At 52.8% G+C, this 21,266-nt stretch overlaps 1 protein-coding gene across 1 annotated transcript in view; it reads left to right on the top strand.

Annotated features, from left to right (window-relative positions):
• Positions 1–21,266, top strand: part of WNK2 (WNK lysine deficient protein kinase 2) — an 83,289-nt gene that overhangs the window by 16,814 nt on the left and 45,209 nt on the right. Inside the window, exons 4-8 of the mRNA XM_012726071.1 lie at positions 16,426–16,598; positions 16,894–17,114; positions 17,283–17,440; positions 18,345–18,433; positions 18,922–19,141. Coding sequence (XP_012581525.1) covers positions 16,426–16,598; positions 16,894–17,114; positions 17,283–17,440; positions 18,345–18,433; positions 18,922–19,141 — 861 coding nt within the window. The remainder of the gene's footprint in view (positions 1–16,425; positions 16,599–16,893; positions 17,115–17,282; positions 17,441–18,344; positions 18,434–18,921; positions 19,142–21,266) is intronic.

The raw sequence follows: 21,266 nt of genomic DNA, 5'->3' as shown, positions 1-21,266 counted from the left end.
TAAAAAGAAGGTCAAAAAGTGAATAAATCTAGCTAGGAGTACTTCAGAGAAAGATAGCATGGGATGGGGTGAGGGAAGTTGGCAAAGCACATTAAAAGCAACCAGCAGGAAATGAAATGAAGGAAAAGCAGATGAAAGTAAATACAGTGAAAGTTTCTAAACATGAAAAGGATAAGTGGGATTTTTCTAGAAATGTGAGGGAAATGAAGCAAAAATGACAGAAAAGACAAAGCGAGTTACTTTTCTGGAGCTGTGACTGGCACCCATGGGCAGGTTAGGCCCCCCATGTAGCAGGGGAGCACCCCCACCAGGGGCAGCCACACGGCCTGTCCTCTCTGAGGCTTTCCTGCATGTGGTCACCTGCACCTGGCTGTTCCAGCCCATGTGCAGCCCTGGCGGCACCACTTTGCTGTCTGGACATCCATGGGTGGGTGTCCCAATCCGTGTCCATCCACCCACTGCCAGACCTTTGGACAGCGTGGTTGGACTGAGGTAGAAGCAGAGGAGTGGCGCTGCCTGCATGGGTGAGGCCACTTGCTCTTTCCTCTGTAGCACTAGGCCCCCATTCCCTGCCCAGGGTGGATGCACTCTTGTCCTGTTCTGGCTTCCTGGAAGATATCCAGACTATGTCCTGGACTATGTCCAGACCCAGACCCCAGTGCGAGTGCTCCGGGCACAGTGGCCACGCTGCGGGAAGCCTGGTTCTTCTTGGACCCGCCTGCTCACCTGCACTCTGCATGCCCTGGGAAGAGTTTGGCTCAGGTCTGGCCTGCTGAAATGGCTCCTCAGCCTCTGTAAATATTTGATGACAGTGATGATAAAAAACAAAAGCCTGTTGTGTTCCCGGAGGGAGCGAGACCATGACGCTGGACGTTCCGGCCCTGCTGGCTGCTTCCTTGAACAGTTTATGGATGTGTTTCTGAGGCAGGTCCTTTGTGTCCTGTTCCTGCCGTGCAGGTAGATCAGAGGCCCTTCGTGGCCTGGCAAGGTAGAAGTGCAGGCAGCCTTGCCAACTTTCCACCTGGATCCGGCTGTGCTTCTGGGAGGGCTGCTGGTCCGGCCAGAGGTCACTGTGAGGTGTTGTCCTTCAGATATGACCATGGGCCCTGGGGAAAGGCCCAGAGAAGCCAGGACAGCTAGGGTGCTTGGCAGTGGAAGGGTCAGTGCCTGCTGTCATAGTCAGCGCTTGATGGCTCTCTCCCCCTGCCCTGTGCTTTGGTCTCTCCTGCGGCCCTGCCCTTTGGCTCTGCCCCATGGTCCTACCTTCTGGGTCTGACCTGTGGTCCTGAGTGTGCTGCCCTGCCCACTGGCTGCTGCATGATACCTCATTAGGCCTTGCTGGCTCTTAGCACTGGTGTCTGCTTGCCATGGAGGAGCCCTGTGGCACTTCCGTGGGAATGACAAGCCCTTTGAGGCACCTTGGCCGGGGGGAGCAAATGCCTGGGGTTCTGGCTGGGGACCTGGTCCTTGCCCACAGTGAAGATTTCTCCTTGATGGGGGCAGAAACCACTGGGCCCCTGTGCTCCTGGGGGGAGGGGCAGGTGTTCCGGGCTGATGGCCTTTAAACAAAAGGTACTGGCTCTGTTTTCTTGGGAGAAGGGCGATGTGGGCAGGGCTAGTGCTGGAGTAGTTTGGTGGTGGTTTGGTCACGAGGTTTGCAAAGACCTTCTTCTCTGGGTATAATTGGTAACGGTGATAACAAGCAGGCTGTTTCCTGAATGCTTTGAGCCCTGTGCTAATGCTGCTCCTATCTTCTGATTCAGTCCTGCCAGGAGGTGGCTTGTGCAGGGGCTCTGGGGATCCCGAGACCCACCCAAGCAGTGCTCTGTGGAGATTGTGGATGGCTCACTGCCCTGGGTTGCTTTTGTCTATCAAGCCCCTGCTGCAGAGGCTGACCTGGAGCCCTCACTGCTCAGGGCTAGGAAGGCCCTCCCTGGGGACTGTGGGCAGGTTGGCCTGTCTGATGGGGTGTGGGGTGCCCTTGGGAGCTGTGAGGGTGCTTTGGGGACTTCAGACTGGGGCAAGGATCTGCTTCCCTGGTGAGGTGTGGCCCAGAGAAGATGAGGTGGTCTGAAGGGGTGTTGGAGGAACCGCAGGCCCAGCAGCACATGTATGGGGGTGTGTGGGTGTTATGTGGGGTGCACATAAAGTTGGGGTTTCCTTCTCTATTTAGAGTAGGGAAAAACAAACTGATAGAGATGGCTGTGTGTCGTCAACATAGGCGAAGCTAGGTGAGAGCTGGAGCTTTTGGAAGCTGTGTCCAGGCCCAGGGGCAGGTGAACCTGGGGGCGTGTGGGAAGCCGGGTGACGGTCTCCATGGGCTCGTGGCAATTCCATGGTTCTGGGGACACTGCAGATGTAGGTGACTTGAGGACCCTGAGGTGAGTGATGGTCCTGGATTATGTGAGTCCAGTGTCATCACCAGGATCCTTGTGAGAGGGACAGAAGGGCCCCAGGGTAAAGGAAAATGGACGGAGGTAGGGCCACAGGCAGGGGATGTGCTGTCCCGTGCCCCCATGCTCAGTGTGCGGCTGCCTTTTTCTGCCGGCGTGCATGGAGGGGTGGCTCTCTGCTCATCCCGTAGCTGGCTTTCCTGGGTGCCAGGGGCTGAGTCCATCTCACCAGCCAGGTGGGATCCTCCAGGGTGGCTTCTGCTCTGGAGGGAGGGAGGAAGTAAGGGAGGGAGAGAATAGACAGCTGTATTCTCCTGGTGGCCAGGAAGGCTGCTGCTTAGGAGGAGGGTGGCCAGGCTGGAGAGCTTCCTGCTACTGCCATAGACCCTTGGGTGGGGGAATCCTGACTACAGGAGTGTGTTGGATCTGTTGTGTTCAAGTGAGAAATGACCACGTTTGTGGGAGATCTTATTTGCTCCTCCCATTCTGTTGCAAATATTGCTGTTTAGCACACCCACCCCAGAGTCTGTATCCTACAAGCGAGGGGGTCTGGGCAGGCTGCGTTTGGCTTCCTTGCCCTTTCCCACTGGTCTGGATGTCCCCTCCCTCCCAAGCTGGTCTCTGTGCGGAATCTCTGTTCTCCCTACCTCTGGCTCCCGTCCCATCTCTGTCCCCTTGCCCCTTTGTCCCCCTTTCCCATACTCTGTCATTCCCCTATTTCTACCCCCTTCCCCAACTGTCCCTCCCCCATCCCTGTGCCCCATTTCTGTCCCCTTCCCCCACCGCTGTCCCCTCCCCCCAGCTGGCTGGAGCCTGGTATCCATAGCAACAGTTGCTGCTGTGGAAGCTGGCGCCTGCTCCCTCATCCCGTGGGGAGGTATTTTTGGCACTGCAGAGGGATTTCATTTTATTTTATCTTTGGTGTTGACTTTTACTCTTTGAGTGAGTGTTACACAGGACTGGGGGCAGGGTGCCTGGGGACCTGAGGGCCACCTTGTGGGGCCCTGTGGCCATTGGCCTTTCCTTGTGGGCCCTGTGGATGTGGGTCCTGCTTGTTCTGCAGAGACTCTGGCCCTGTGAGCAACCCTGGGGCATCACATCTTAGGTGTAGACCTTGTGCCGGGTACTTGTGCCATGAACAACGGCTCTGGCAATGAGAGGGATCGAGGATCACTTTACTTTGTTGCCTTGGAGCCCAGCTTTGGCCCAGACCCTGACCAAGCCTCATGCAGGGAATCTCACAGGCCTGCCCAGAGGCCATCTATATGTGAGGAAGCTGATGCCACCAGGGTGTCTCTTTATGAAACTCCTGCTTGCCACCCCGCCACGCCCCCACCCCCAGGCCCCATGTGGATGGTATGATGTCTGGGATCAGCTTCTCCTGCTGTGTGAGACCCCATCCTTGTTTCTTTGGGGTTTGAAGTTAGCTTCCTCCCCAACCTGGTCCTGGCAGCATCTGGAGACCACAGTGTTTGGCACCCCCCAATTTGGCTCCTACCCTTGCGAGGGGTGCCCCCAGGATGCTTAGGAGACCCTGAGCAGGGAAGCCTGGCATGTCTTGCCCACCACATACCTAGGCATTTCCAGGTTTTCTCCCAAAGAACATGAGGAAGGGGCCATGGTTCTGTCTTGTGAGTGCTAAGGCCCTCGCGTGTCTGTCCACCCTGCCCTTCAGAGGGCCCCCGAGATCCCCTTTCTTAGGTTTCCTGGGGGTACACTGTGCTGGTGGCAGGTGTCGAATGCAATGTAGTTTCCCAAGCTTTTCCCTGGCCTCTTTGTCTGCAAGTGGAGTGGAGGTGATAGAGGCTTGCAGGATGCATGATGCATGCTTGACCAGGCCCTGAGGGCAAAGAGATTGCCCCATACAGGGCACCCAAGACAGGTGAGGCCTACTGTGACAAAAGCTGGCTGAGGACATCATTATTCTATGAGGTGAATTCATACTGTGACTGAGCAAGTTCCAAACACCAAGAAGTAGGAAGAATGACCACTAAGTATTATCAGGGGTCTCCTAATTTCTTCCTCTAAAAACCCTGAAACCTGGGTAAACCCCAGGTATACACCTGTGGGGTTTGAGCTGCCCAGATCCAATCGCTCCCACAAGCAGGACCTCAGCTCCCCCCTCCTCTGGAGAGGCATGTCCCCTGCTAGTCTACACAAAGTAGTCACTCACTCGGTGCTTGCCCAGGGCTTTGGGCCTTCTGCCCCCCAGTGAGGCAGGAGCCTGATAGTTGGGGGCATGGAGGTTTGTGAGTTTGCATTTGGGATCCTGGTCTAGTGAGTGTATTTAGTACAAGCCCGAGAGCTGTTTATAGAAGAGATGCCAGAGGGGCACTGAGGAAGACAATGCCATGGTAACTGCCCAGAGAAGGAAAATAGCCTCCTGTAAACACCACGGTGCCCAGAACTTCCAAGGCCAAGGTGGCCTTGCAGACACTTTCTGTATTTAGTTTCATAAGTTCAGCTGATGGCAGATAATTGGAGGCTGGAGAAAAGATGAAAAAGCCCCCATGCCTTCCTCCATGGGTGTGCGGCCAGTTGGCTCTTTCGGTTTATTAAATCCCCAGCCCGGTGTCCTTCACACGGGGCCCCGTCCGACTCATGCGTCCTTGCCCCTGGGGTTCCAGCTGCCCTGTGACAGCATGGCCCTCCTCTCCACCGCCAGGCCCTGTTTGGGATGTCCGGTTCTTCTTGCGATTATAAATAACCACCAGTGATGAAGTCCAGACCACACACACACACACACACACACACACACACACGGGCCGCTTAGGCTTAGACCATCTCCTGGGAAATTCCGGGCACCTGCCCGTGACTTGCGTGTCACAGCGCCAACTGGATGGGTCGGTGTTTGCTGCACTTGCCATCCTTTTACTTTGCATTCAGGTGAAACATGTTTTGAAAGCTGTTGAGGACGTAGTGTTTCCTAGAGGAGAAGCTCCCTGCCATCAGCCAGGCTGAATGAGCCTGCCTGTCCACAGAGGCTGCGTGCGTGTCATCCTGCAGCTGTGTCCCCACGTGCCGCTGGGCGAGCCCAGGGCTCCCCACAGGTGCTCAGAGGTGTGGGGGTCAGTTGGTCCCTGAACCCAGGCTTATGCAGCTAGGCCCACTTGGGGATGCCCTCCAGCTGTGTGGGCTGGGAGGTCAGTCAAGTGTGGGCGGTTGAGCGCTGGAAATCACCACTGCCTATTGACAGTTCAGGGTGTCCTCCCACTGCCCTTTTCGGGGTGGGGTGGGGGTGGGGCTGGCCAGTTTCCAGTACAGTAAGCGGCAGTGGCCATGTCTTGCAGTTTATGTTGGCTCAGTGACTCTGTCTCAGGTCCTTCCAGTGTACTCAGGGCCTGCCAGGCACAGAAACTGAGACCCTGTGTCAAAAGCAGGGATGCCCAGGGGCTGATTTATGTGGGTCACACAGTGCCTGAACCCTGGCCCTGACCTGGAAACTGTAGGTGCCCGTGGCATGGTGAGGGAAACTTCTGACCAGCACTGACACTTTCTCAAGCCTCTGCCCTCTGGTAGGGAGGGCTAGACTCTTCCTGCCTGCTGTGAGGATGGGGGAGTCCTTCTTGCAGCGCTGGACCCTAACCCGTGCTCTCAGGACAGGCAGGTAGGTCCCTGGTGTCTGGTGGCCAACCCTGCATGGTCCTTCTCGGGGAGTGGTGTCCTGCCTCACCCTGCTAAGTACCATCCTCCTCGCCGCTTGTTCTCATTCTCCCACCCTAGTACCTACCTGAGTGGCTTCACCTGTGCCAACCATCTTCCTGTAGGTCCACATCCATGAGCAGCGTGGGGGCAGAGGGGTAGCCCTATACCTGGGGAAGGCCCCCTGTCTTGGGGATGATATATGGCAGGGGGTGGGGGGGTGAGAGGCCTGCCTAGGCCTGATCTCAGAGCCCAGGACCTCATCATGGTCCCTTCTTGGTCTAGGCTGTGGGGATAAGGTGAACATGGGCCTACCCTCCTACAGATGATGGTCTCAGGGACATGAGTGATATGTTGAGGGCTTGATGGGGCTCCTGACATCTGGAAACCCCTCCAAGGGATGGTATGAGTGCTAAGGAGAGAGATTCCAACTCCTACCCTTGTTCCCTTTTGCTCACAGGATGTCAGACCCAAGGGTTTGCTCCTGGGCCCTGGTCATTCCCCTCTGTTGGAAATGACACATCTTTGGTGGAGGTGGAAAAGCCTTGTAGAGGGTCAAATGCTGTATTCTGGGGCTGTCATGAGATGGGAAGTAGGCTTTACCTACTCTGGAGAGTAACTCCCCTAGCAAGAAGTGGCCTGCCAAGCACTGTGGCAATGTCTTAGATTGGGAGTCCATTCTGATATTGGGAAAAACACATGACGTCATCCCCGGCGATCTGGGAGCAGCCCTCTATGGGGGACTCTCCCAGGCAGCATACAGGAGAGGGCAGGTGGGGATTGGCAGAGAGCAGGGTATGGGGTAGCATGCCTATGTCATTCATTTCATTTCATGCTTCATTTTGCTGTTACATTATTGTGTATTTCTTCGTCATTGTTTCATCAGTACTTGCAGGTTCAGGGCATAGAGTGGTAATTTCATTGGCTGAGGTGTGGTTTCAGATGTGTTCAGATATATAATTGGATAAACTATGCTTTGAGGTTTGGATAGTTTTGAGTTTGCACTTGGGGTGTTTGTGTTGCATTTTTTGTAAGGGTCTACTTAGAGAGGATGTGAACAAGTTACTCTTTAAATCCCATGTAGCTAGGTTTTACCACTTCCTGGGTAATCCACAAGGCTTGGAATACTGAACTTGGCTGACCCACCCCTGCCTTCTATGATGTCATGTAACCTGGCCCACCATTGTTTTGTGTTGTCAGTATTAATTGAGAGTGGCTAATGCTGTCACCTTTTCCTTAGCTTTCTGCTCCTGCCTGCATTTCCTTTTATCTGTAGAATTCTCTGTTGTATTTCATTTAGTAGTTGTTTGCTGGTAATAAAGTTTAAAAGATCTTTATTGCTGTTTGAAGAATATATTCTTTAAATTCCACATTGTTAGTTCTCTTTCAAAATGTTATTCCATAGTGTTACTCAGTTGTTTGTGCTGACATCAGCATTAGTCTTCCTTGGGCTCCCTGGGAAGCCACAAGTCTTTTAATTTTTCCCCCCACTTACTGCATCTAAGATTTTCTGTGCTGGATTTTCAGCAACTGTCTTGGCTGTAATGTACAGGTGTGGTTTTCTCTGTATTTAACCTTCTTGGGTTTATTACACTTCTTGAAGCAATGTCTACATGTCTTGCTTCAGTTTTGGAAAACTTTGGGGCTTCAGTTTACACATACCATTTTTGTTCCAGTCTTCATGCCTTCTTTCTGAAATCCCATTTATACAAAAGTTGGGCCTTTTCTCTGTGTTCTATAAATTTTATTATTTTCTTTCCTGTAGTTTCCATCCATTTATCTCCCCATGACTTTAGCCTCCATGTGTTCTGTTGACCTGTGTTCCAGTTTCCTAATGCTATCTTCAGCTGTATCAATATATATTGACTTCCTAATTCCTTTTCTTAGTTCTTGATTCCATTTGATGGATTTTAGTTCTGGTGAAATTCTCTATCTTGTTATCTATTTTCTTGACAGTGCTAATCACAGTAATTTGAATATCCTTATCTGATAACTGCGCTATTTGGAGGCTTTGGTGGTTTGTTGATATTGTCTATTTTTCCCCTTGTTTTTCTATTATTTTCTATCATTCCATAATTCTTGTCTCTTGGTCTGCTGGTCATTTTTTTGGGTAATGTTTTATATATCTACCTGAAGTTGTGAGTGATTTGTCCTTCTCTAGATATTTACTCTTGTTCCTAGCAGGTTGTTAAAATAGAAGCAGAACTACATTAATACCATTTGGAATTAACCTTATCCAGACTCAAACTCTGACCTTTATAAGGCCCACTTTGTGTGGTTCTGGTATTCTTCTACATTGAACCTTTCTGTAGGGGCAACGCTGAATGAAAGCCTGCATGTTTGGCCTCTTTTCCTTTCAGTCCTCAACATATTGCTGATGCTCTACCCAGTGTCTCAATTTCTAGCCTGCTGCTTAATATGATGCTCTAAGGCATCTCTGTCCTGTGGAAATGTAATGTGAGCTACATGTGTAGTAGTTTACTTAATAGCCACACTCAAAGTGTAAAAGGAACAGAGGGAATTAATTTTGACAATACATACTTTATATGTATTTTATTATACCCAAAGTCTTTGTGTTTAAAGATTTTTTTTTTATGCCTACAAGAACTGGGGTATAGGCTAGAGATGCCAGGGGTGAGAAGTTTCATGAGAGACAGAATGGGGAGCAGAACAGGCAAATGGACGAAAATATACTGCTGAGGGGAATAGAGGTTGGGCTAGACAGGAGAGGTCTGCTGCACCATGTGGATCAGCTCCCTGGGTGGGGATTGAACTTGTTCAGCAGTGGCTGGCAATAGGGTGATAGTACTGAGACTGAGACCCCTAAGCCACTAGGGAGGGCCCCTAAAACCTTTTTAACCAGTAATGTGATTACTAGAGATTAAAAAATCTTTTTAAAAATACCATATCTTAGAGATCAAATGTTTGTCTTACATTAGATGCCTCTCAGTTTGGATGCTGTCATGTACTCCCAGCGTGGGCCACACAGGTATGGGGGCAGTGAGCGAGGCGGAGGCTCCCTACTCCTGGAGTCAGACCTGTGCTGATGACGCGTTTCATGTGCATGTGCCTTGAACTCTGTCTGTTCTTGGTTGTGGCCCTAAGGCTCTGACTACTATGTTGGGCAGGATGTGAGTCTCTGGAGCAGGTCTAGATACGAACCTTGGGGCCTTCCCACACCACAGGCTCTGTGCTCGATGGCCCAGACTTGTATGCTGGCTCTGCCAGTTGATGCCCTGCACCCTTGTGCAGTCTGGCCCAGCCAGACACTGTGGATGTTCAGGCTTAAGGTTGTTTACTCAGTGACATTGACCTGAGGTCACTGGGGCCAGAGCCTCTGGGTCTGGCCTGTGAAGTTATCCCAGGTCTATAGGTTACTTGGGCCATTCAGGATTTGAACAAACAGAGTGAGATCCAGCACTTGATTCCAGAGTGGAACTTGGAGGGGCCTTCTCTGCCATGCTCCCCATCCTCTATCTATCTCCCCAACCTCTCTGGTGTTGCTCCTCTCGTTCTGGGTGGTGTCCCTCATCCTGTGTGTGTCTCTACATCCTGTATCTCTCCACTCTTTTTGGACCCTAGTCTCTTGGGTTCTGTCCTTCCCCTTTCACCCCCTGTCTGCTTTGTGTCAGCTGCTTGCTTCTAGGAGCCTGGGGGCACAGGGACTCTGGGTAGGACTAAGTTACCTGCCGCCCAGTCTGGCCTGGAGAAGGGGACCCTGGGGTGACCTGAGAGCCAGGGCATTGTGCAGCTTTGGTCCTTGACACTTTGGTCCTCACACAGGTTGCTGTGGTAGATGCCTGCCTCCTGGGAAAAAGGTGAGGGGTGGGTGCTGACTTCCCTGATGGTGAGACTCTGAGATGGAGTCCTATAGGAGGCAGGTGTCTCTCCCGTAGTTCTTCCCCCCAAAGCGAGTGGTCCTCTTCACTGACATCACTTTCCTGTTGGTCAGCACACCTTGGGTGGGCCGGCCATCATCCTGAGGCCCTGAGGAGACCTGGGGTGGGTGGCTCCTGCCCTGAGCCTCTATTCAAGAAACACATATGAGTACAGGCATTGGTCAGCTGTCCTGCTGTGAGGAGAGGCCTGACAGGATGTAGGGCACAGAAGACTTCAGGTCCCCTCCTTTTCTTTCTGGAGAACTAGGTCAACGTGCAATGCTGCAAAGCTTTTCACTTGAAGTGAGACGCTTGTGTACCCTTCGCCCAGTACACCTTGGCATCAGCTCCCTCTCAGGTGCCCACTTGAGCCCTGAGGCCCCAGGATCCTCTGGCACCACTCTGCGCTTGCGTCCTGCTTTGGCTGGGACCTTTCTGCATAGTACCCACACAGGTGCAGCTCCCTTGAGCCTTTCACCTGACTTCTGCTGCCTGGCTCCCAGCACCCCCAAATGCCCCTTGCCAGCACTGCATGATATGGAGGGACCTGGCCTTCTGGGTGTCAGGGACAAGGAAAGGGGCTCCCCAGCCCAGGTCCATCTGTACAGAGCCATGTCTGTCAGCAGCAGCTCTGGGGGGTTTCTACTGTAGCCTTCTGTGAAGAGGGGGTGCCCCTGGTCCTGAAAGGCTAAACTAAGGATCTGTGTCCCTGGGCCTGGAGGAGGCCCAGCTGGTCTCATAAAGCATCACTAGGTGTGGGGACATGCAGAGGAGTCTGGAGGGCTCTGTGACATGGCTGTGACTGGCCCACCCCATTTGCCATTTGATGTGAGCCAGAGGTAGAGCATACTGGGTGGCATTAGTTCAGGGGTGATTAGGTTTCCTATGGAGTATGATGGAAGTGGGGGTGTGGAGGCTCCACGGACAGTGAGGGGTACCTTGCTTACTGTTTACTTTGATCCCCAAGCATTGCTAATTTGTGATGGTAATTTGAACCACAAGAGAAATGTCTGGAGCTCTGAGCCCAGTGACCCGAGGAAATAAAAGAACCTAAATTCTAATACGTATTGTTTTATGGCAGAGAAGTGTGGTCAGCGATCAATAAAAGTCTTTAAGGAAAGGCAATTGCATTAGGTCTGTGGGAGTGGAAATGTGAACCCGAGCTGGAGTTAGATGCTCTGTTATCCACGTTATTTATAAAACAGCCGGGGAGACCATCGGGTTCCACAGGAACTTTTCAAAGAGCATTAAAAAATGTCAATATTTGCAAAATGCTGGAGCTGACTTCCTTTACAACTATTTAGGTCCCTGCTCGCACGTGGGCAGAGCACCTAGCTGCCAGTCTTCCTGTAGAGGCAGACTGAGTGGGGTTGGCAGTACTGGTCACTTTGCCTTTTGCAGGCAGCTTAGGGGCTTGGGGTGACCTTTAAAATGGTAAAGGCCCCTTAAAGATACTGGTTTTAAGTTGTCTGTGTGCCTTCACCTTCCTCAGCCCCCCACATACACTTTAAAGGAAATAGTATTGACAAAAGCAGTGAGGAGCCATTTCCTCCTCAGGGAATTTGTTGGTGCTCTAGACAAAGATGACATGAATCTTGGAAGTGCCTGACCCTGCTTTACCCTCCCCGCTGAGACTCATTCTTTGTACTGGGCAGGATCTGGCCTGCAGCCCTGCCAGCTCTATGCAGTGTACCCCCTCTCCAGGGGCCGGACTTCCCATTTTAAGAATGACGCCTTCTTTTAAATGTGAAGCAGAGAAAGCTGCACTAACTCACCTGTGATTTCATAAACTTTATTGTGTACGATGAGTGAGGTTAAGGAGGGCCTTTCATTGACAAGAAGTGAGTTTATTTTTAAAACTGCAGTCAATTGTGGAGGGAGCAGGTCACAGCTGCAAGGGTGAGGACAGGGCGTCTCTCCTTCATTGTCCGTAGTAGAGCTCGGCTTCAGAGGGGTCAGGACAGCCCCATGGAGCTGCTCCCTGGCCTTCTGGTGGGTGAGGCTGTTCTGCGCCCCAGCTGTGCGCTCCTGTTGGCTGCCTGTGGCAGGGGATTTTCCTTGGGCCCAGGGTGTCCACAGCTGGTGCCCCCACTTTTGTCCTAGTCTCCAGCACAAGTAATTGCGTGTTTATGTATTCTCTACTGTTTCCTATTCCTCTTCTCCCCCTGCTGCCACCAGTCCCCATTCCACAGCTCTTCCCGCATGCCTTGATCCTTGGTGGCCACCTGCTACCTGAGTGAGGAGTGGTGTTGGGGAGAGTCGCACCTGATACCTCCACTTGTATACACTTATCATGCAGAGATGTACTGGCTGAGACCATGGACCCTACTTTAGGGTGCAATGGTAGGTTAGGAATGTGCCAGCCCCAGAGCTGGGGTTGAACTTGGGTTCAAATCCTCCATATCTGGGAGCAGCTAGGAGGCTTTTCTGATGAGAGGGTTCTGGGGACCACTTGTTCCTGGAGCCCCCATCCTGGACTGGTTCCCTTGCTTGGGACAGTTCTTAGCGAGGGCTCTTGAAGAATTTTTGTTTAATTATTGAACAAATGGGGCTCAGGAAGGCCCCTGTCAGGTTGAACCCCTAGACTGGTAATACTGATTCTGGGCACCTTTCTGGCTTGCCCATATCTCCTCTCTGCCCCTTGACTGCACTCAGGGTAGCCAGGCAGACTGCTTGTTGGGGGTTGGTGTGCTCTGACCTACCTGGCTGAAGGAAGCCAGGTCCAGCACCCCAGGGGGCAGCAAGGGTGGCCCCTGGGTCCGAGGATTGCAGCCCTTGTTGTGTGTCTGCTTGGGCAGAGCTGGTGCCTCCCGGGAGAGGACTGTCCTTGAGCCCACTTCCCTGATCTCTGGGTCATCACCAAAAGACACTGCATGTTTCCCTGCAGCCTGGAGAGGCCGTTGAATCAGAGCTGTCCTCTGATCTCCTTGGACTAGCTCAATGGCAGACTGGGCGTTTCTCCTGTAGGAAGAGGAGCTGTGTTATTCCAGAGTGCTTTAGCTTTTACAGTCTGATTGATTCATACTTTCTTTTGGGGAACAGGATTCTCTAATTTATGCAGCCCAGGGACTGGTGGGAGGGAAGACTGTGTATGTGTAGGGGGTGGGGATACAGCCCATATCGGGGGGGGGGGTGTCTGGGTTGGGTGAGCCTATGTGTGGGCAGTGCACCGCTTGCAGTGCCATGTGTGTGAGCAGCCCGAGCCGCCCGCCCTCTCAGCGCCAACCTCAAGAATGCTTGACCGGAGAGAGAGGGAAGCTTCCTTCCCTGTGGCTCATGACTTTAAGTTGTCTTAGCACATTAATAAATTCAAACCCCACCCCCCACTCCCAATAGTGGGATGTACTAGTCACTGGGCTGGTTCTGCCCCCACAGAGTCACTGATCTGATGGTCCCACCAGCCATCAACCAGCAGGGACCGGATCCCGGCCAGCCCTGGGAGGGGATGCCAGGCAGCATGCCTGCAGGTGGCCCTGGGCAGTGCTCTGAGGACATGCTACTGACCTTTCAAGTGATCAAGCAGCGAGTCACCTGGTTAAAAATAGCCAGGCAAGCCGCTACGACTCTAAAATCAGGTCTCGTCTCGTCCCACCTCCACCCCCAGCCCAGTTCCAGCAGCACTGTAGCTAGATTCTGGCTCTGTCTTCTTCCATGTCTTTGATTTGTCACCTTTAGCTAGTGTCTCATGGAAAACGGAGACTGAAGCATAGCAGGGTACATTCTTCTCTCCATTTTTCTTAGTTGTGTTACTTATAACATGAACCATTTGCTCTGATGTTACAATGAAACATTTTTCTTGTTGGTTTGATGTAAAAAATGCCGGCAGAAATAAATGTATACTATAGACTGTTCTGTGAGTTTTCTCTCGAATCAGGGACCAGCTTTCATGGACAGGAACTGCAATTGAAACTACCCCACGGCTCGCCACCGGTCACCCCCCTCCTCTCTGGTTTCCCTCATTGACCACTGGTGCAGCCTTCTCCCTTCTTTCCTGTATGTGGTGTTGAGGGGACTGACCTCAGAGTTCTGTGTGTCTGACAACATGTCTAGAGCTGTGTGGTCCGTGGGCTGTCAGCTGGGGTGGTGCCCCATGTTGTCTGTGAGCCTCAGGCCTCTGGGTGCCCCTGGGCAGACAGGACTTGCTCACTGTTCTTGGAGTCTCGTGTTGCTGAGGAGTTGCTGTGGTCAGCCTTTGTATTCTACATAGTTCTTCAGCTCAAGAATGCTGATCTGCTGTCCCCTTCTCCTTTGTCATGTGTGTTTTTCCTCTTAGGATTGCTGCTGCTTCCTGCTCTTTGAGCTTTCTGCTTGTTCTTCCATGTCTCCTATTTCTTTTGTAGTTTCTGTCTTCAACTTCTTTCATTTGGTCTTTGGATACTTCTACTTTCTTTAACATTTGGAAGAGGGAGCTGTAGCTTAATGACACTCAGATCACCAGTGTGTGGACAGATGAACTATGATTTTGCGTGTGGGTTGTGGAACATTGTAGACCCAGGGAGGGTGCTCAGCTCTCACTCCTCCCTCTTCCCCTTCCCCTACTCCCCAGAGGCAGCACTGTTCTGGTCCCAGCCTCAGGGCTGTAAGAGTGGCGTCACTGCAGGGGATCACAGTGTGCTCTCCCTTGTTCGCTGGGGTTGGGGACTTGACCTCGTGAGTTCTAAGAGGGACTTTTTTTCAGAGTACTGTTCTGGTTTGGGCACACTGTGGTGTGTCTCCACCCATCTGGTGAGAGCTATTTCTTCTGTTCCCTTTGGGCAGCTGTGGGTGGGACTGTTGGAACACCGAGGCTGTGTGTGTTCCTATGTCTGAGGTGGGCACTGGGAGAAGCAGGTCAGAGCAGGTGTGGTCCTGCAGGCACCTCCAAAGCAGCCTTGTGTCGGGGCTCAGACACGAAGACATGCAGTGGTCCATCTTCTTACTCCAGACACCTGGTGGAGTGGGGTGGGTCTCTGTGGGGTTGCATCTGCTAATCATTATGTTGGGCACCTTTCCATGTGCTTGATTGCCTTTTCTGTGTCTGCTTTTGTGACATACCTGTTCATATCTTTTTTATGATTGAGTTCTCTGTGTGTTCTGGATCTGAGACCTTGGTGAAATATATTGAGAATATCTGCTTCAGTTGGCAGCTTGACTTTTATGTCTTAAATAAATCATTTTTGATGAGCAGAGAGTGTTTTTCATGTTACTATCTAGATTAAACCCTGAATTTATTTGTACTTAATGTTTCATTGGATTATAGAATATATTGTTTTTTAAATTGAACTTTAATTTGCAAGATCTCTTTCCTGATTTTCCTTTTTAAGTAGAAGCTGCTTTGATTTATGTGTGTCAACATTTTGGATCCTTATGAGGACATGGGTTGGAATCTTTTGAAGTTGCCCTTGGTCCCTGAATTATTTGTTTTTCTGAGATTAGCCATGCTGAAGGTTCCCCTGGAATTTCTTTGCTCTCTGGCCATCCTGCCCTCGTTGCCACTTGAAGAGGCCAATGTGGTAGTGTTGGGTGAGGCTGGTAGGGGAGGGGTGGAGACTGATGATGCAGCTACTTGGGCTCTCACTGCTTACCCCATGAAGGTGGACACAAGTTGTGGCCACCTCTCCTCCATGGGTGGTCTGGGATTTGGCTGGATGTTCTGGGGTCTTCTGGCAGGACCCCAGCAGTCTGACCTTTGCCTTCTTTCAGTTCTGAAGTCTCTGTCCACCTAAATCCTCTATTGCTCTCTCCCTTCCTTTGCTCTTCAGCTATCCTGTGGCTTCCTCCTGGGATTTGTGTGCTCTCTTCTGCTATCCAAGGCTCCTGGTCGGGGAGCATACCAGCACGGGCTCTGTGGCATGTGACACTGAGGACATGTGTTCATTGGAGGAGAGAAGGCCTCTTTGGGGCCTCGTTGAGGAGATTCTCCTAAAGGGTGAAGTGGAAGCATAGAGTTCCCAGGCTTAGTGCAGCAGTTAGTGCTGGGTGTCAGGAAGGGTCAGGATGCAGGTTGCTGGGCTGTGCAGAGGGGCAGGGGGTAGGGAGTGGGCAGGGGTTGGGGGCTTAGTTGGGTGGGTGGGGGATACTAGAGTGTGCTGGCCTCTTCTGGCACCATTATGGACAGCAGGATACTGGTCCTTTGTGTCCTGCACGTCCCCTGCTTTTCTGGTTCTAATTGGCTACAAAGGTGTCCTCAGTCGTGTGGAAATTACAGGTGTCTGATGTGTCCTTTACAATCCTTAATAAGTGATGTTGGGGAACAGACCTCAGTTGTTTCCATGGAAACAGCACAGCCATGTTGCAGGGTGGGTTTTGAGTGTCTTCCTTGAATTCATTGTGTTGGAGCTCACTGGGGTTGATGAGCCTTGGGACCCTCTGAGGGGAGTCCCTTGGCCTATACTGAGGAGGTCTCTGGGTGCCTTTGGGTTACGTTCTTACCTGTGCCATTCTCTGGACGGCAGGCCCCCACTGGCTGAGCAACCCGTGGCAGGCATGGCAGGGAGGCTGAGCCCATGTTACTCACATGCGTGTCTCTCCAGGACCGGAAGCTCACCAAGCTAGAGCGGCAGCGCTTCAAGGAGGAAGCTGAGATGCTCAAGGGCCTGCAGCACCCCAACATTGTACGCTTCTATGACTTCTGGGAGTCCAGCGCTAAGGGCAAGCGCTGCATCGTGCTGGTGACTGAGCTGATGACCTCGGGGACACTGAAGACGTGAGCTCGCTGTCCAGCCAGGCTTCGGGTGGGGCTTGTCCCGGGCACAGGGGCCACCATAGCTGGGCGCCTGCACATCCTATCTGCCCGGGGCAGCACACATGAGGCATGTGGCCCCCCAAAAGGTGCACGGCCCCCTCTCCACAAACCACATGGCTCCCACAGGTACTTAGCCCCCTCCTCATATTAGCTCCCCTCTGACCCCTCACCAAGGTACTGGACCCTCCCTGCTCCAGCCCCATCCCTGCAGATACACAGCCTATCCCCACACAAGCCACATGGCCCCCTTCTTCAGGTACCTGAAGCGTTTCAAGGTGATGAAACCCAAGGTGCTTCGCAGCTGGTGCAGGCAGATCCTGAAGGGCCTGCTGTTCCTGCACACCCGGACACCCCCCATCATCCACCGAGACCTCAAATGTGACAACATCTTCATCACTGGGCCCACAGGGTCTGTGAAGATTGGAGACTTGGGCCTGGCCACCCTCAAGAGAGCCTCTTTCGCCAAGAGTGTGATAGGTGAGTCGTCCTTCCCACACGCTCCCGGCACACTGTGGCGCTGGGGGAGCACTCAAGTCCCGGGTGTGTTTGTATGAATCCCTGCATGATCTGCAGGTGACAGGGGTGGGGGACCACAGGCAGGGGCTCCTGGGCTGTGGCTGCCCTGTGTCTGTTGCCCTGCCATAGGCACCCCTGAGTTCATGGCGCCAGAGATGTATGAAGAGCACTATGATGAGTCCGTGGATGTCTATGCCTTTGGGATGTGCATGCTGGAGATGGCCACCTCCGAGTACCCCTACTCAGAGTGCCAGAACGCAGCCCAGATCTACCGGAAGGTCACCTGTGTGAGTGCATGGTTCCCCGAGGTGGCCTGCACCTTGGCTGGGCGCTGTGTGCTTTGTAACGTCCTCCTCATAGCCACGCAAGGATGGGAACTGGCCTTTTTACACGGAGGGAAACAGACCTAGGGAGGTGCTCGGGTCTTTGCGCCTGCAGTGGGAAGCATCAAGCCACCACAAGGGCCCAGAACAGTGCCTGGAGATGTCAGGACTCACAGCCCTGCCAGGAGGCACACATACCTGTCCTAAGGCCCCAGTTTGGGTCACCCTGGGCTGTAGACTTTCCAGGATTCTACTGTCACCAGGTCCTTGTCCTCAGCTCTTCTCTGACAGCGTCAACTGTGCAGACAGATCTTCCCATCCTCCTCTGCAGAATCCCCTGGGTAGGGAGCAGAGTCGGTGTCAGGATAGCTGGGACCAAGATTTTCTGGGGTCCTGATCCTTCACCTTTTGATTACCTCTTTCTTTGTGTAGTCTGGACCCTCCCCCTTACTCATCCAGCCCTCAGGCCGCCCCTTTTCCCCACCTAGCCCCAGACCTTACTCCTTCCTCATCCCGCCCCTCCTACCCTCCCCTTCCTCATCTAGCCCTCAGACTTTCCCTCTTCTTCATTCAACCCCCAGGCCCTTCTCTAGTTGTCATTAGGTCCCCAAGCCCCCTCCCTTTCTCGTTTACCCCATTCCTTCTCTATCTCCCCCAGGTCACCCCCCTTCCTCATTCAACCGAAGCCACTCTGGCCACTGGCTGGTGTGTGACATGGTGGTCCTTCCTCTGGCTTTGAAGGGCAATTTCCTGGCTTGTCTGAAACCCCCCCTTCCAACCCTTCCTTGTGGGGGGCTTACAGGGAGCTGAATCCCAAAGGACAACAGCCCATTTGCTATGAAGTGACTCTGCTCTACTGTCATTTCAGGGCATCAAGCCGGCCAGCTTTGAGAAAGTGCTTGATCCTGAAATCAAAGAAATCATTGGGGAGTGTATCTGCAAAAACAAGGAAGAAAGGTGAGTTCCAGGTGGAAGGGGAGAAATAACCAGCATTTAGGGGTACAGATCTGGGCACAAAGCGGTTATCATAGGAATGCTTGGCAGCCCTGTCGCCCCACAACATCTTGCTTCTGGGAGGCCAGGATCCCCTCAGGTAAGGGGTGGGGTGGGCAGGGGTGTGTCTGCTTCTCCAAGACCCAGGTGCCTCCCACACACAGCCACATCCCTGTGATCACTAAAGGCTCGCTGTGCTCAGCTGGCTGTGTCCCATGTGGGCAGCCTGACTTGACTTCTTTTCGGAACTCCCTGCTCCACTGTAGGCATGTTTCCTGTCTGTGATGAGGGAGAAGTGGAGACCAGTCAGGTGTAGTGTTCTCTCCTCCCCAGGGTGGGGGGTGGGTAGGGAATGCAGGTGCAATAGTGGTGTACCACCCTCCAAGGCCAGTGAGGTGTCTGCTTTCAGAGCCCAGGCCCTGCAGCTGTGCCCATTGGCTCTCCCTCCCCAGGTATGAGATCAAGGACCTGCTGAGCCATGCTTTCTTTGCGGAGGACACAGGCGTGCGAGTGGAGCTGGCGGAGGAGGATCACGGCAGGAAGTCGACTATCGCCCTGCGGCTCTGGGTGGAGGATCCCAAGAAACTGAAGGGCAAACCCAAGGACAATGGGGCCATAGAGTTCACCTTTGACCTGGAGAAGGAGACACCTGATGATGTGGCACAGGAAATGGTAATGAGGGTGGGCACCAGGCCACTTGGATGGGTGCTGTGAAAGTCTGTGGCTTCCAAAGATTAGACTGAAGTTGGCAAAGAAGCTCAGTCCTGCTTCGTGCAGGCAGTTCTGGGACAAGGAGCTGGTCTTCCAGGTATGCCTGAAGGACTCTGTGGGTCTGGGTGATCTGCTGCCTAGGTGGGGGTGTCCATGTGGCAGTGGTGCGTGAGGAAGGGTGCAGGGTGACTGTGACTTGGCTCTGGCCGTTGATGGGATGTCTTGCCCACACACATGCTGGATGCAGCAGGGACACAGGTCGCCTTCCAGTGGAATGCAAGGTCCTGTAGAAGCCTGTTCCCCTGCAGTGTGGTGAATAACACTAACAGTGTAGTGTCAATTTGGTGTGTCAGGAAGGCCCTGTTTGACCAAATTCTTGATGCCTTTACATCAGTGTGGGCCTTTGAGTTTGGGACCTCCTTCGCCTGCGTCCGAGGGGTAATGCTCTCTGGCAGGAGCAGGAATATAGGAGGATTCAATAGTACTGGGGAAATGAAAGGTGAGAACAATTGAGCCTGATTGTGAATGGAAAAGCTGAGCAAGAGAAAAGACCCACGTGCTCATCACAGGAGGTGCGTGCTTGGCGGCCCCTGGGAGAACCACAGCTGCCTAGCTGCATCTCACTGAAGACCACGGCTGTCACGTGTGTGTAAAGACATGCGTGAGCTGCGAGGGTGTGGCCCGTGCAGCCTCCCACTCTGAACTCCTGCCCTCGGAGGGTTGGAGGAGAGGCCTTGGCTCTGAAAAGTAGACTGGGGAGGGTGGGAGAGGAGGTGTACAGGGCAGCTTTGTCTTTTCCCTCTGAATTTACCCCCTAAAGTCACCTAAATTTATCTCCAGAGGTCCCACAAGTGGGGATCACGTGTGACTTGGTGGGGTGGGAACTGAGCACATGGATGAGAATGGAGATGCCTGGGAGGCTGCGCAAAGGTGGGTCTGTGGCGACCTGGCCACTTTGATTTGGGATCACCCCTGGGGTTGGATCCCTGGGAGAGAGGCGAAGGGGAGGGGACCTACAGCTGGCCCAGGGCATTCTTGAGCTCCCCCTGAAGACTTTGGGATAATGGGATGTTCCAGTGTGGCCCAGAATGTGGCTAAATTCTCCTCTATTTGGGAAAAAATAGAAGAAACACCTTGGAGAGGATCGAGGGGGGTGACTATAAAGAGGGAGATGGAAAAAAAGTGGGTCAGAGGCAGAAAATAGACATGCAGGCAGGCATGTCTGCGGGACGCCTTCCTTCAGCAGCCTTTGGTGGGGTGGGCTTCCGGGGCCCTCTGACCCAGGGAGTGCAGGGTGCCAGTGCTCGCCCTGGCCCTCCAGCCTCTGCCTGCTTGCACTGCTATGGGGCTGGACTGAGCCTGGGGGAGTGGCCTTGGCATGGATGTTTGCAGGATTTCAGCACTGTTCATTCTAAGAGTCATCTCCTGAAATCAGGATTTTGAATAATCATACAACATTGCAAACACACAAGGAACAGTTTGAGATGATGGCTCTGGCCTGATGCCTTATCACTCCAATGTATCAGGTTCCCACAGAGGATATTTCCTACAGTCACCCTGGCAGCAGGTCTGGTAGCAGAGTGGGAGAGGTGCCTTGGGGGTCAGAGGCCCTGGTTCCAGCGACACTTTCATGGTAGGAGCATGTCAATCAGGGCATGTCTGCCAGCAGGGTCCTTCTGCGGGGCTGCCCGGGGTGTCTGGGGACAGCCACTGCAAGACAGGATGCCCAGCGTGATCATGTGGCTGAGGGTGTCTGCCAGGCGTTTCCACATGAAGTTTTAATTCATAACTATTTCTGGGGTGGTCCCTTGAAACTACGTGAATGTCCCACTTTTATCAAATGTCCCATTTATGTATATCTGTACATACGTGGTTTTCTGTTTTATTCAGAAGTCACCTTCTCCCTTCATGTGTTACCTGTCCCATGTCACAGTCACCCAAATGCAACGTGTAAACATGGGACTCTGGTATTCTCTGTGGCTGGGAATCTGAGAGTGTCTGTGGTTTCTGGCTCAGGGCCCTCTTAGGGTGTAGCTGGGGTGTTGCCTGGCACTGGGTGGAGGGTCGGCATCTGAGCTTTGGCTGG

Source organism: Condylura cristata, unplaced genomic scaffold (assembly GCF_000260355.1).
Source record: "Condylura cristata isolate star-nosed mole 26May11 unplaced genomic scaffold, ConCri1.0 scaffold00017, whole genome shotgun sequence".
In the NCBI taxonomy this organism is placed as follows: domain Eukaryota; kingdom Metazoa; phylum Chordata; class Mammalia; order Eulipotyphla; family Talpidae; genus Condylura; species Condylura cristata.
The sequence above is the reverse complement of the archived record's forward strand: the minus strand, read 5'-3'. Positions and strand labels throughout refer to the sequence as shown.